Raw genomic sequence first — 16,338 nt, 5'->3', positions numbered from 1 at the left:
GGGGGGGAAGATAAATGGGGACAGTGCTCTGGGCGTAAATAGATCTAAGAGCTTCCTCATATGCCGGTGAGCAGACTGTGCATGTGAAGACTGGAGGATAGAGACTAAACCACCAAGATGAGTTGAGTCGAAGCCTCCTGGGAGTTGCGCAAAGAGGCCATAGTATGGGGATTGGAAATCGCAGGCCAATAGCCACAATCCACCTTGAAATGCCACACTGGACCAGCAGCAGACACCTCAGTAGGCACCAGAGTGGCAACTGCATAGGCGCTCTGTCCTCTCTAGGAGACACACATATCAGCCAGCCAGGAGCAGGAGAAAGAACACTGCTGAAATCAAAACAGACTTGAGTGCTTGAGTGCGAGTTGACAAGTTCAAACAGCCTTTCTCCCCAGCATCCTCATCCCTTGATATTCAAAGATATGAGTAAAGGAAGACTGGGTCCATCTGATAAAATGATGTAATTTTTGCATACATGAGCATTCATTAAGTTTTCAAACCTACTACCACTGATTAAGCTTTTGGGGCTGGGAGTTGGGGTAAAGAGCACACTGATGAATTATGCTTACCTCACTGTTAATTAAAATCTTTATCTTTTTAAAATATAAATTTGCAAGCCAGTCAGTGGCATGGTGGTTAAGGCAGCTGGATCCCACATGGCCAACTGCACAGTTCAAGTCCTGGACCCAGCAGTTTGAGAAATACTCCAAATGCATGTGCCCCAAATCCTGTGAGAATGGAGGACAAAGGACTGTGGTGTGGCAATACCCCTGAGAGGAGTGCTTTCTCACTTCTCTGTCACTCTCTGATGAATACATGTGTCTACGGCAAATTTAAAAATACATACATATATGTGTATCTATATACATAGCTTGCAGTTATTATGGGGCGTTCACTGCCTCTCCTTACACTTTTTTAAAAAAAAATTTATTATTATTATTTTAAGTTTGCTATAGGGCACATGTGCTCACGAGAGAGAGAGAGAGAGAGAGAGAGAGAGAGAGAGAGGGAGAGAGAAAGAAGAGAGAAAGTGAAAAAGCAAGCCACAGGTCCAGGTCTAGGGCTCGAACCATGGTCAGCCACTCTACCAGCTGACCCCTACGCTGCTTTTTCTAAATCAGTGAGTGGTTATTCAATCTGAGTGCACATCAGAGCCTCCTGGAGGGCCTGTTACAACCCAGATGGCTGTCCCACCGAGTTTCTGATTCAGTAGGACTAAATTGGGGCCAGACAGTCTACACTCTCTAACACATTCCCAGGTGATGCTAGTGCTCCCACCTGCAGATCACATTTGGAAAACTAGAGTTCTTAAGTCCTGCACAGAGACATGTTCTGATTTCACTCTCATGGGCATACAGTTAATACTCGTTTGCACGGCACATATAAACAATGAACCTCTCCTGCCTGAAACTAAACAGAACCCGTTTCCTAATTTAATTTAGGATTATAGATTGTATTTTTCCATTTGAGAAGAAATATTTTTAGTATTCTTTATATTATTATTTTTAGTTTGTTAGAGGACATGCTCCCCAGAGAGAGAGAAAATGAGAAAGCACCCTACAGGGATGGCCACATTGTAATCCCTTCTCTTCCACTCCCCTCTCAGGATTTTAGGCATGCAGGCACACATACCTGACATGTTTTTCAAGCTGCCAGGTCTAGGACTTTAACTACACATTCAGCCATAGGGGATCCAGCTGCTTTAACCTCCACACCACTTGCTGGCCCAGGTTTAGAATTTTTAAGACTTGCCTTGGGCCTGGTTTCTATGATATGCTTTAGGAACCAAAGACAAAAGTCCAAATACTTATGATATTGAAGACACATACACATGTATGTAAAATCATGAATAATTTTTATTTAAAAAAATTTGTTAAAGGGCACATGCGCTTGCCAGAACAGGACCGAGAGAAAGGAAAAGAGAGCACCTCCCTATGGGGGAGGGTCACACTGAAATCTCCTCTATTCTCCTCCTGGTATTTTGGGCACACACACCCAATATGTTTTTCAAGCTGCCAGGTCCAAGGCTTGAACTGCATAGTTGGCCATGTGGGATCCAGTTGCCTTAACCCACACCACTGACTGGCAACAGACCAGTATTTTTGAGTCTTTCCACGTTGTAATCCTGTTGCCCCAAACTCCCTGTCATTTACCACAGGGACATGCCACTGTGACTGGCTTGCTCAGGTTGGCCTAGGAACCAAACTGGGGCCTCCCATGTGGTCTCAACCAACCATACACTAGCACCGACCTGCTTTCACATCACAGCCAGGCTATTGTTTATATTTTTAGAGCATATATCCTTTATTCCAGAAACTTTCTTCTAGAAAACCTATAGAGCTAAATGACGTTCATAACAGTATCTGTGAGTTGTAAGTAAACTAAATATTCCTTAGTATGAGCAATATCAAAACGAGTAGTAAGGCTCATGGAAGTAAAATGTGTTGTGTGGATAATCATAATTATAACTATTTCTTTAATTTAACCACTAATAATTTTCAATGTATGGGTATCACTTATGGGTATTCTAGCATGGTACTCAATTGCTAACATTTATATGACAAGATGACAATCCATTAACGGTCTAGCAGCTATTCTGGTGCACTTTATCAAACTAATTATTTTAGAATTTTCCTTCACTCCTCAGAGACTTCATAAAATGGCTCTATCAAATTTCCTAACTTGCTCACATAAGATTCAATGAGGGAAACTGGTTTGGAGCCTAAAGTTATAATGGGTCTTATTTTCACTTCAGTTACTCAAGTGAATTTAAAATGCCTTTCACGTTCCCACATAGACTTTAAAACAGTATACTTTGAAGCATACTGAGGAGAGGGCTTGGACATCCTACCTGACTGTAGCAGATTGTCAACTAATTCAGGAACTCTCTCCTATATGTACTTTAATGGCAACCCCAATTCAGTTACAGTCTCAATAAGAGCTTTAACGAAAAGTCAGCAGAACTAAACATCTGGAAAAATGTAAAAAGACACAAGAAAATGTAAGATGAATATCTAAGTTATCCTTCATTTCATGGCATGCATTAGAACCCTGTCCTGGAGACAGAAAACATGCATTTTAGTGCAGCATTGCTATGGAGTCTTCAGACATGGAAAATGCATATTATGAAAAACTATGTCTAGGTTCCAAGATAAACTCATGCTTTAATTTAATTTTTCCACAAGTTTTTCAAAGTCTGAGAGGAGGGAATTATAGATAGGGTATTGCTGGCATAAAAAGTAGACACATTTAAGATTCCAATAGATTTTGCCATGGCGGATTCAGAGCATGTTTCAGTGTGTTCTAGGTCTCCTCCCATTCATTTTCAGTTTTCATGATTTCTCTGGTAAGTTCTAATAAAATCAGACATAATTTTTACTGGGATCACATTACATTTGTTAACTGAAAGAGAACAACAGGTTTTGGGGGCCAGTAGGCATGGAGGTTGGGGTGGCTGGATCCCACATGGCCACCTGTGTGGTCTAAGTTGTAGACCTTGAGGCTTGAGCATCATGCCAGGAGTGTATGTGCTCAAGAGTCCCAGGAGGAGAGGGGATTGTGGCATAGTCTTCTCCCATCAGGGGTGATTTCTCACTTTCTGTCTCTTTCTGGTGAGCACATATACCAGATAGCAAAACTAAAAAAAACAAAAACAAAAACACATTCTGGTGCTGAGTCTTCCTAAGAACATAGTGTTCTTTTCATTTATTCAAGTCTACCTTTTTTATTGAGAGATTTTTGCTATAGGGTGCATGTGCTTACCAGAGACAGAAAGCAAGAAATCACTCTCTGGGGGAACGGCCACGCTGCAGTCCCTTGTCCTCCATTCTCTTCTCAGGATTTTGGGCACACACACATACATATGTGCCTGGTGTGATTTTTAAGCCATATAACAATTATTGCCATCTGCTGTTCCCTCAAATTTACCCCTTTTTGTCTTTCGAGAGTTTTAAGCTTTCTTTCTTTTTTTTTTTTTTTTAAGAGGTTTTTGCTATAAGGTCGCATGTGCTCACCAGACAGAGACAGAGAGACAGAAAGCGAGAAATCACTGCCCAGGGGGGATGGCCACGCCGCACTCCCTTCTCCTCCATTCTCCTCTCGGGATCTTGGACATGCACGCACACGCACACGGCATGAGTTTTAAGCCACCAGGTCTGGGACACAAACCGTGGTCGACTACATGGGAGTCCAGCCACATAGCCATTATGCTAACTGCTGGTCCCAAGAGTTTTAAGCTTTCTTCATGTAGGTTACAGACACATTATTAAGTTTACATGATTTTTTTTAATCATAAACGAGCTTTCCAATACATTTTCTAACTAGTTGTATATATGAAGTCTTTCTTTACTAAACATTTTTTATTGAACTATACTTACATGTAAAGAAAAGTACACAAATCTTTAGTGTATAGCTTGATAAATATTCATAGAGTGGACATATGTAACCAGCACCTAAATCATGAAACACAGCATTACCAACATTACCAGCACCACAGAGCTCACTGCATCCCTCCAGTTCTTGTTGAGCTTAAGAAGCCAGTTGAAAAACAACATATACAATATGGTTCCACTTACACAAAAGTTCAAAAATAGACAAAACTAAATGATAGTGGTTTATTATATATCAGGATAGTGCTTACCTTTGAGAAGAGAGGTAGTGGCTGAAAGAGGGTACTGATTTTTACACCAAACATAAACTTTGCCTGTTCTGAACTTCACCGACATCCTGGTGACAGCTACTGATGGGTGTATGCAAATGTATTTAATTGCTACTTGACATTAAATTTTTTCACTGTTTAGTTTTTCAGCAAATTCTTGTGGGTTTTCCACACACTTAGGATCTGCAAATAATTTATCTTTTCCTTTCTAATTCTTGTGTCTTTGTTTTGTCTAACTTCATTGGCTAAAACTCCCAACAAGGTGTTCAATAGCTGACGAGCTGGGTATGTGTCTTGGCACTGACTGTAGTTGGAAAGCCAACAAGATGTTGACTTCTGGGCAGAGATCCAATGTTAATAAATTAGCTATCAGTTTCTACTTACTAAGTATATACAAAACAAGTGCTCATGTCTATCAAATGCCTTTTCTGCAAAGATGGAGATAATAATTTATTTTTAAAAACTCAGTAAGAATATTAATAGATTGTCTAATAAGCTATTCTTGCATTCCTGTAATGAGCCAAACTTAGTAATGGTTTTATTACCTTCTGAAAATGCTGTTGGAAAAAACTTTTGCATTGATATTTGAAATTGGTCTATACTTCTCTTTTCGGTACAACCTGTATCAGGTTTTTGAATCAATGCTATTGCATTTACTTTACAACATTAATTTTTTTGTTCTTTTGGGGGGCCTTTTTTGACCTTGGAATTGTTCAAGCAACATTGAAATTATTTCATCTTAATTGTTAATAGAAATCTCCATGGGACAACCTGGGCCGGATACTTTTTTTTTTTTTTTCATTTGAAAGGTACCTTTTAATTCTTTTTATTATCATAATCTTCTATATGTTACATTGGATTACATATAGCTTTACAGCGTATTACATTGCTTTTTCAAAAGGGAATGCCATGCATGTCAGTCAATACAGAGACATTAATCTCCCCACTTCATCATTCAGTATCTTTTCTATGTTTTTCCCAATCATTATTATTATACTTTTATGGCAAAGGGGTCCTTTGGTTGTTTCTTCTACAGTAACTGGTTTTGACTTTATCTACTAGAGTGTATTTTGGCAATTTGCATTTTTTTTAAAAAGGGTTGATTTTCTAACTTGACGTATATTCAATTAAAAATCTGTTTCATGGTATTTGCCCTTTTAAGTTTTGTTTTTTGTGCTTCCCTTTTTTTTTTTTTTCCTTTTTTCTTAAACAGTTTGGCTGGTGGTTTTTCTATCTTGCTGAGTCCATCCCTATCCCCCAAGAAGCAGCTTTTGGATTTATTTAATGGCTGGTTTCCTTTTGTTCTTTCTTTTTTTTTTTAATTTTCCAGAGAATGCATTTGCTTGTTGGAAGGAGACAGAGAGGCACCATCTGTGGGGAATGATCACACCACAATCCCTTTTCCTCCATTTCTCCTTCTCTGGGGATTTTGGGCATGCATGCACAGGAACCTGGTGTTTTCAAACTGCCAGGTCAGGAAATCAAACTGAGCAGTTGGCCATGTGGGCTCCAGCTGCATTAACCACCAGGCTATGGACTGGCTTTGTTTTGGTTTTCTATAAATTATATTTTGCTTTTATCTACAAATTATTTCCTTTTGCTATAGGGCACATATGCTTGCTGGAGAGACAGAAAGAGAAACAGAAAGTGAGCAATCACCCACTGGGGGCATGGTCATGATGCAATCCCTTCTCCATTTTGCTCTTGGGATTTTGGGCAGACATGCACATGTGCCTAGTGTGAGTTTTAAGCTGCTGGGTCTGGGATTCAAACTGCAGTCAACTACATGGGAGTCCATCGATGTAACTGTTACACCATCTACTGGTCCCCAAATGGGATTCTGTAGAACCCTGCCTCCCACTTTCAGCTTCTGTTCTCACACTGGCCCATTGTACTTTCGTAGGGAGAAACTGGGGAATGTTACAGTTCTCCAATTTGCAGACCTAACAGAAACCACCTATCTTTCTTTCATTTCCTCCTACACATATGCTAAAATCATGTGGGTCAGTGGTTTGTTCTCATTTGTATTTTGAGGTTCATGGAGATATCCTGTCATTTAACTGTAGATAATGCCTGTGGCTATCCTAACTGCTTTGTATTCCTACGGAAGATTCAGAGACTACCTTGCTGTCATCACCTTCTCTGAGTTTAAACTCAGTTAAGCCCTCTATTTTATAAAAACGTTTTTAGTAACAATCAGAATTTTATGGTGATAATGACAGAAACTATAATTTAGAAATATGCTGATTTCAGGCACCATGCTAAGTACTTTACAGATATTATCTGATTTACTTCTCAACTCTCTGTGAGTTAGGTTTTATCATTTTCCTCCATCCACCAATGGAAAAGTTAGGATTACATAAACTGGCAGATCTGGGATTTAAATTCAAGTCATCTGATTCCAGAGTACGGAAGTGCTCTTTGATTCGCTCTCAAATAATACCACGTCTTAACAGTTTTTGAACTATGTACCACTGTCAGCAAAATTTCTGGTTGAATTTAGATTAAGTATTTATCAATGAATATTTAAAGAGGTATAATAAAAACACATACACATTATAGATCCAATCTAAACACACTATAGATGATAAATAGGTTAAGTTATGTGGTATAACCTGATTAACCTTATTTTTATGCAGATGCTCAAAACAAAGCTTCTCCTATCATCCTCTGCAAAAAATTCCTTAAAGGGGGATAGCAAGTAGGGCATAGTTATCTGAAGTCTGGACTTCAAATTTCCTTTCTCATTATATCACTAATGCCAAAGGACAAAGCATATGTGTGAAACATTGCTTATAATTTGCTTTATTTTTTATTTTAAGTTTTTTGAGAGATTTTCCTGTAGGGCACATGCACTCACCAGAGACAGAGACAGAGAGACAGAAAGTGAGAAATTACCCCCCAGGGGGGTTGGCCAAGCCACAACCACCTCTTCTCCATTCTCCTCTCAGGATTTTGGGCATGCACACACACATGCCCAGCATGTGTTTTAGCCTTCAGGTCCAGGACTTGAACCACAGTTGACCATATGGGAGTCCAGCAATGTAACCATTATACCATCTGCTGGTCCCATAATTTGCTTTATATATAAATACTTTTCTTGTAAATAACTAGAAAAAGTTAGGAATAATTCTCCATGCTTTGCACTAGCCCGGAATTTTGGGGCATTATGTTACTGTAGAACATAACAATCCCCAGTCCTTAAGCCTGGACACGGTTTCCCACAGTTTGTCAATTAGAACCATAATGTAATTTACACAGTATTCTCATATGATTACATTATTCTAGGATGTAGAAGATATTGAATAGTTTCATGAAATACTTTTATCTTGGAATCCTCTTACTTTCCTTTAAAAATACAGTCACTCACTATACCGTCTAACTATTGATGACAATACAAGAGAGACAATCTGGGCTCTACATAGACCTGAAACCAGTATATTCACACCACTTACACCTCCCACATTTAAGAGATGACTTGGTTTGAGATAGGATATCTTAATTTGTCAGGATTTAAATAGAAGTGACAGGACTAACTCACAGAAAGCTAATATCTGTCGTTAAGCTTATTTCTTCCCCAATATTATAAGATTTATTTTATTTTTAATTAAAAAAAAATACAGTTGACTTTGGTAAACTCAGGTTTAAAACTAAAAGCAAGTTAGTAATAAATAAATAACTTTTCAAAATATATATTAGGTTTGCCTTGGGGAGGATTACAATTTTAGGGTATTTTTTCTAATTTAGGAAAAAGTTAAAATTATTAAAATACCTACACAATGATAATAGTAAGTTAGTATTTATATTGATGCTTGTTGAAGTAAGATTTCAACATTTATTATCACCAAGATGAAATTAAACCCAGCTTCTTTAGTGAGATTTCCTTCTCCATTTCAGTACAAGACTCTTATCTTTGAACGAGTGATGGATGTGATTTATTGATAAACTGTTATTAATGTGATTTATTGATAAACATTATCTTCTTTACAATTAGCTAGTTAATAAAACTAAGAAAAAAATAAAACAATGAGCAAAAACAAACACTAGTTTTTATCTTCTAAATGGCTGTATTTCCCTCCCACTTACCTAAAAATATAAAAATATAAATGACAATGTAAGGAGCTGTATCACTGACTTAACTTGTGTTTTAATGTTGTATTTAGATTTTTACTTAAAAAATAAGAAAATTACTAGTGTGAAACTAGAGTAGCTAACACTCATAGAGGGGACAACACAATTAAAAAAAAGAGAAAATCCAAGTGACTAAAAATAACTGTTATAAAAGTACAATTTGTAATATCATATATCTCAAAAATAAACAAGAACACTAAACATCTTTTCTTCTAGATAAAAAAGATTGTTTTCTTCTTAGAAAGAGCAAAAAAAGAAAGAAAAAAGGCAACTAAATGATTTGAGATTAAAATCAAACATAACTGGGATTTCCCCCCAGCAAGAGCTAAATGAATGACCCCACAGTACAGCTTTCTTATTCACAAGCATGTACAGTGAAATTACTTTTCCCTCAGTTACATAATAGTCTATAAACAATCTCTCTTTAAAAAACTATCTTATTAGGTAAGCATGTTATTTTCACTATGAAGTTATTTAGTTCATTTATATAGGCCACATGGGTTTAATTGGCACACTTAAGAATAAGACAAAATAAATCATTCTTTAAAAAAATTATGAGATCATCTGTTTGTAAAGGACAATCCTAGATACTTAATTCATTAAAGCAAATTTTCTACCAGCAGTCAAGCTTTTAAAATGATCACTAAAGGTTCTCCTGAAGATTATCAATGCTATGAAGTGTAAACTTGTTTTGAAGATTTGTGTCCATTTTATAAGATACAATTTGTACTTAAGATTTCTAAAAAGATAACCAGCATACACAGTCAATTTGCCTCATAGAACTTTTTAGAAATACAGTATAAACACTTAAGAACCACGATAGAGTCAGCTGTGGTTCAAACCCCAACAAAGATTTTCTTGAAACCCAGTACAAATGTTAGTTACTGGCTCAAGATTATATACCAAAGTGACATATAACAGTAGGGGATTGACTGTAAGACTCTATCTCTTTAAAAAAGAGCACACTTGGCTATAACATGGCTTTTAACCTTGAGCTACAATTATGCTACAAATCCCCTGACCCTCCTAATCTAATGTTGGTCATGTGGATATATGTACATTCTCTGAGCACTGTTCGGGATCCTTGGTTTTCCAGCTTTGATGGAGATCTCGAAGGCGTTCAGAAGTCCGTGTGCTTACATTCAGAGCAGGATGAACTTTACAAATTCCACTTTCCTCCATTAGTGACAGGCCACAGATACCAAAGTAGGCATGCAAAGCATCTGAAAATATGGTGTTTTTAAAATTAGATAAGCATTCTTACTTGTACTTGCCATAAAATATTTTAGCTACATACTACCAGTTTATCATTACTTTACAAATAAATTTAGAAAAATGCTAAATACGGGCCAGGAAGTAGTGCAGCAGTAAACTGTGATGTTCGGTAAGGATGACCCCATGGAAGGTTCCAGAGTCCTGTCTGAAGACCACCTGGAGCACGCTAGGCAGGCACATACCCAAAATCTAGAGTGGCTGAGGCTGGGGCCAGATCATGAAAACTCTCCCGGTTCTCTCTGACAACAACAGCAGCAACAGCAACAAAGTAACTAGGGGAGAAAAAGCCCTCACTTGATGGTTTAAAAAAATACATTGAAATAGTGTTTGATAATGTGTTTTCTCAAATTTAAATATATAGAACAAGTGATCACAACATTGTATTCATGAAAATACCATTAACAAGGCCCAGCAGTGAAAACACACTATGGATGCTGCTGCTTAGCAGGCTGAGGCCACATGGGAAATGGAGGTTGGACTTCTGGCCCACACTACAAAGCTAGGTATAGTGGTGTACACCTATAGATAGCCCCAGCTACTTCAGGAGGTTGAGGCAGGAGGATCGTTACATGGTAAAATCCTGTCTACAAAAAAAAGGAGAAGAAGAAAATATCATTAACAGAGGAAAATAATTCCTAACTAATGAGGTGACATTGTCAACATCCTCTGTGATTAAAAAGGACAGTGGAAGAGTAACAATATATGACTTCTCACTAGCAGATTTTCCCTTTTATTACAGAATTTGGAAACCAGAGGCTTTAACCCTGTATCATAAAAAGAATATGATACCTACACCCAAAATAATTAAATTTAAAAAGAAAAATAATTTATTTTTAAATAAAAGGAAAATACTTTTCTTAAAAATGGAAACAGGTCCCGCCACGGTGGCACGGGGGTAGGGCACCATTGCGCAATGCTGGAATTAAGGGGGGAAGCCCGAGCTTGGATCCCAGGTTCATCTGAACACGCTGGGTATGCCTGCACGTACCTGTGATGTGGCTGGCTGAAAGGCATGAGCAAGAATCATGGTGTGGCAAAAGCCTGTCAAGGGTACCTGTCTGTCTGTGTGTGCCTCTCTCTTATTAAAGGCAGAATAAAATAAACTTAAGCAAAAAAATCCCCCCAAAATCTCATAATCTAAGAAGCAACACCTCCCACCCCCCACCTCCCCAATTTTACTTCTGACCTTTTCTAACCTATATACTATCCAAATACTGCATTAAAGGAACTTAAGCTAACATAATCTACCCTGAAATGCTGTGCCAGAACACATTCTTCTATTTCGGCTAATGCCAGTCATTCTAAAAAATCTGATACTAAAAACCCTCGACGTTCTACCTGGTATCATAACCATTCATCTCTACTGCCTCATACAGTACCCATCTGACGGGGGCCAGCAATCCTCTTCTACGAAAGTGGCCGCTGAAATCACATGATGCTGCCTGCCTCAAAGCCTATAGTCTTCCAGAGAGCTCAGAGCTCTGCAGTTATGGGAACACTACAAAAAGGTTTTGTAGCAGTCAAGATTTTTTTCTATATTTTAGTTGGTCAGTCATTTATGGCCTCAAGGGCTATTTGTAGTTCAAAATATCTTAGCAAGTCAAACTCTGTCAAGAGTTAAAGAAAAAGTTTTCCTCTAACAAGTGTCATTTACTTCTCAACAGAAAAGACAAGGTAGTTATGCTTACTTAATGCCATTTGTAAGAAAGTTATTTTACTGATGGAGGCCAATATTAATTCATAATAAAACATCACTCTTTCAGAGGTTTCTTTCATAAATGTATAAAAACTTTAGTCAAATCTACTGCTAGACTTACTAAAACCAAGATAAGCTAATTTAAAATAAATCAGGTTAAAATAATTTTCTAAACATTCTGCTCACAGGTGTTTCCACAAATACTTCTTTTATTATACGAAGACTTACTATGTTCTCTAGTGTAATTTTAGGCACTGAAAATATAATTTATCAGTAAGAAGCTAGCATTACATTCAAATATTTATACAAATGTTAAAGTTAGCAACTGAACTCTCTAGAAAAAAGTTTCAAGAATTTTTTTTTTTAAAGCTATGATGGCTGGGACCAGCAGTTAGCATAATGGCTATGTGGTTGGACCCCCATGTAATCGACCATGGGTTCAAGTCCTGGGCCCGGTGCCTTAAACTCATACCAGGTGCATGTGCATGCGTGCCCAAGATCCTGAGAGGAGAATGGAAGAGAAGATATTGCAGCGTGGCCATCCCCCCTGGGGGGTGATTTTCTGTCTCTCTATGTCTCTCTGGAGAACGCACACGCCCTATGACAAAAACCTCTCAAAAAAAAAAAATAAATAAAAAAGCTATGATGGGCCTGGAGGTGGCACAGTGGTAACATAACTGGACCCACATGGAAATGGTTCTTGGCTTGAGTCCTGAGGCCACCCTGAACATGCAAGACATGCATGTGCCCAAGAGCTGAGCCAGCTGAGATAGGTGTGGATCACAGCAAGAGAACTGTTGGGAGTGCCACCCCTGCTTCTTGCTCTCTCTCGGGAAAGAAACTTAAGATTTTTAAAGGGGCCAGCAAGTGGTACAGTGGTTAAGGCATGGACTCCCACATGGCCAACGACGGTTCGAGTTCTAGACCTAGTAACTTGCTTTCTCATTTTCCTTTCCTTCTCTCTCTCTCCCTTGTCTCTTTGTGATGGGCATGTGTGTGCTATAACAAATTAAAATAATAATAATAAATAAAATTGAATAAATAACTAAAAAAATTTTTAAAAGAAGTGCTATTAGAAATACTAATGTGTTTCAGGGCCAGCAAATGGTGTGGCAGTTATGTCATTGGACTCCCATATGGCTGACTGTGGTTCGAGTCCTGGACCTGGTGGTTTCAAATTCACACCAAGCATGTGTGCATGCGTGCCTAGGATTCCAGGAGGAGAATGAAAGAGAAGGGACTGCAGTGTGGCCGTCCCCCCGGGGGGTGATTTCTCACTTTCTCTCTTGCTGTCCCTGTCTCCCTAGGCGTGTGAGTGCACACATCTTAGGCAAAGACCGACAGACTAATGGGTTTCAAGTATATTTAAATAAGAAATGCTTTCTAAGAGATCATCATTTCCTGGGGCTGACAGGTGGTATGGTGGTTAAGGTGCTGGACTCCCACGTGTCTGATAGCAGTTCGAGTCCTGGACTTGGTAGCTTGCTTTCTCACTTTCCCTTTCTCTCTGGTAAAATTAAAAACTAATAATAATAAATAAAATCAAATAAATAATTCTTTTTTTTAAAAAAAGAGACTATCATTTCCCTATTCTTATTATTTGTTAGAACAGTACATGTTACAATAGTACCATATGCTGATTGAAAAAAATTGGTATCAAGATCAAAATAATTCTGTTTTCTGTAGACACTTTTCTAACATATTTATAGTTATGTGTTACAGATATGAAGATTTACAAAGGTATTATTTTACTTCTATAATTTAAAAACACTGTAAAAATATACTTTGGCTTATGACCCTTAAAGTACTGTACATTTTTTCTAGGGAGGCCTGTTTTACATGAAAATACACGTAAGTATGATAGTAAAAATATTTCTGCTTATTTCAGGTACAAAAATATGATTTTGTGAGCTGTTTATATTTTAAGTACAAATTACAACCATAGCAATTTTATGATAGGTGATGAAATGAAAAGGCTCTTCTAGATTGATTATAACAAAAACCATGATCTATGCAAAGCTGCAAAAAACAATCACTCCTTGCATCTAGAGTTTTACATATTTTACAGCTAATTCTTTCACAACTTGCTTATTAGAAACGTCAGTTGTTCTAAATTACTTCAACAGACTTAAATTGATTTTTAATGGGAAAGCTGTAAATAAACTCATTTCATTCAAAGTGAAGATACGAAGGGGGGTAGTAGGCTGAAGAACGATGCTAGAGAGGGAAGAAGAGTCAAATTTTTGGAAGACCTTAATGTCATACCAGTCATCTTGTATGAATCTACTAATTCGTTTGTGATTTTATATCATGAATGGTAAGAATTCATATAGCAAAGTATTCATCTAAAAAAGTCACCTGAGTCTGCTGAAATGTAGAGTACAGAGCAGAGAGGAACACCTGTATTTAGGACTTGAGTTTGGGATTTAATGAGTTTTCTGAGAAGAATAAGAACTGATTCCCTTTGGGTTTGAGAGGTATTTATTGTACTTAGCTCAAGTCATTGTTGATAATTCTATGAATTTTGGATGGGCCAAACAATTCTCTACTTTGGAAAGGATTCAGTCAGAACATTTGCCTTACTGCCACAAATGAAGTAACACATTGTTAAAATATCTGGGGGGGGATGCATACTATATTAATACATCTTGATAATCAATCCCTTTCTTTATATTCTCCAACACCCTAAATCCATTCTAAGCTTAAACAACCTATCTTTTAAAGAACATATTATTTAATGTATTTATGGGTTACATTTTCTATCATATGCCTTCTCTGAAAAAGATGCTTGAAGATGTACTCAAGAAATTAAATCTGTTCTGGATCCACATAAAAAATAATTACCTGGATGACTGTCAGGCCACTTTGCAAATCCCCCTACAAGGCGATCTTGAGTTGATAAGATGTAATTTCTATTTTTCTCAAAATTAGTATATTGGAAAATTTTCAGAAGCTGAAATGACATGATAAATACAACTGACATTAAGCTTTTGGCTCAAAATTCAGCTATGTATCATTTAGATATGGTTATCTTTAGCTAAGGCCCTCAGGGGACTTGATCACTTAAGATTAATCAACCACATTATTTAAAAACAAAATCTTCCTTTAAAACCTACTCTCCTTTTCCTGACCAAGTCCCTATTTCCCTCTTCTGAATCAAGTGCAACTAATTGCTTTGTATCACTTTAAATTTGATTCAAATGCAATTCCTCCAATCTGTTCAAGATAATCGGTCATGTAAAAATGTATTTCTTTCCACCTACACTTTCACTCTTAGAACAGGCTCTCAAGCTATGAGTTACAATTGGTAGTAAATACAACTAAAAATATTTGGGGACAAAAGCAAATAAAACAAAAGCAGTGTTAAACAGATGCTAGAAATAGTTTTGTTTGAGAATAGTAAAACAAATGACCTGATTACAACAAAAACTACATAGCTTAATGATTTAGTGTGTGTGTGTGTGCGTGCGTGTGTATCCCCCCCACCCCCCCAAGATCCCTTTAAAAAGAAAATAAAGGGACAGTTCCAAGGCCTGGAGTTAATGAAGCGACATCCTACATGGCTAACTCTATAGTTCAAGTCCTAGACACAGTGGCTTAAAGAACATGCTAGGTGTGTATGTGTGCATGTCCAAAATCATGAAAGGAGGGCAAGATGGAGAAGAAGGGACTGAAGCATGCCTATTCCCCACAGAGGGTGCATGAAAAAACAAATACACAAACAAAACCCAAACAAAAAAAAAAGTGCAAGAGAATGGGTGTAGGTTAGCACTAGATAATTCAAGAAATTTCGAAAGATAACAAAGCAGTTTAAAGTGTGTTACTGAGTGAAAGACAGCCAAGAAAAAAAATTAGTAATTGATCGTTAAAAAAGCATTATTTCTCAAAAAGAAATGTTAAATCTGTAAGAAAGTATCAGTATATAAAAGAACCAAATGTATTCCTTTAACTAATAGACTATAAGGAATGAGACTCTAGAATCCTGATGCTAGTAACACCATCAAGTGGTACATGTGCATTACATAAAAAGAAATTACAATCTTAATACCATACTTGGTTTAGCAATAAACAATATTTACACTACCACCATAAGTGTTGTTACTGGCTTTCAATTTTTAAAATCAACCTGTAGGCAAAGTATGAAAGATTTGATCTTTATTATAGAAAAAACATCAGGAATGTTACTTAACCTGACATTATAAAAGTAAAGATAAGCTTATAGCAGTACAGGATGGTAGAAGAGGAGAAGAACAGATAGTAACAACTTGCTAGAAAAAAGAGAGGCTACATCTTAATTTTTCCTTTCTTATAGAGATTTTTGCTAGAGGGTGCATGCACTTGCCAGATTTCAGAAAGTGAGAAAACACCCCCCCATAGGGGATGGCCATGCTGCAATCCCTTCTCCTCTATTCTCTTGGAATATGGGGCATGCACAGACATGCATTCGGTGTGAGTTTCAAGTCACTGGGTCTGATACTCAAACCGTGGTCGGCCATGTGAGAATCCAGTTGATGTAACCATTATGTCATCTGCTGGTCCCTAAATTGCAATTTTTCATAATTAGAAATCAAAGATAGTG

General features: G+C 37.3%; 1 protein-coding gene and 1 pseudogene across 2 annotated transcripts in view; both read right to left on the bottom strand.

The window, feature by feature from the left end:
* LOC106733635 (ADP/ATP translocase 3-like) overlaps positions 1-5,501 on the bottom strand; it is a 16,101-nt pseudogene extending 10,600 nt beyond the window's left edge.
* Positions 5,502-8,599: 3,098 nt separating this feature from the next.
* Positions 8,600-16,338, bottom strand: part of PGGT1B (protein geranylgeranyltransferase type I subunit beta) — an 80,541-nt gene continuing 72,802 nt past the window's right edge. For both annotated transcript variants that reach the window (XM_014583381.2, XM_006166532.3), the window contains exons 8-9: positions 14,604-14,712; positions 8,600-10,011 (exon numbers count right to left, since the gene is read on the bottom strand). In XM_014583381.2, the coding sequence (XP_014438867.1) occupies positions 9,830-10,011; positions 14,604-14,712 (291 nt within the window). In that variant the 3' untranslated portion in view covers positions 8,600-9,829. The remainder of the gene's footprint in view (positions 10,012-14,603; positions 14,713-16,338) is intronic.

The sequence above is a fragment of the Tupaia chinensis genome, unplaced genomic scaffold, assembly GCF_000334495.1.
Source record: "Tupaia chinensis unplaced genomic scaffold, TupChi_1.0 Scaffold144269_1, whole genome shotgun sequence".
In the NCBI taxonomy this organism is placed as follows: Eukaryota; Metazoa; Chordata; class Mammalia; order Scandentia; family Tupaiidae; genus Tupaia; species Tupaia belangeri.
This window is presented reverse-complemented; position numbering and strand designations above follow the sequence as displayed.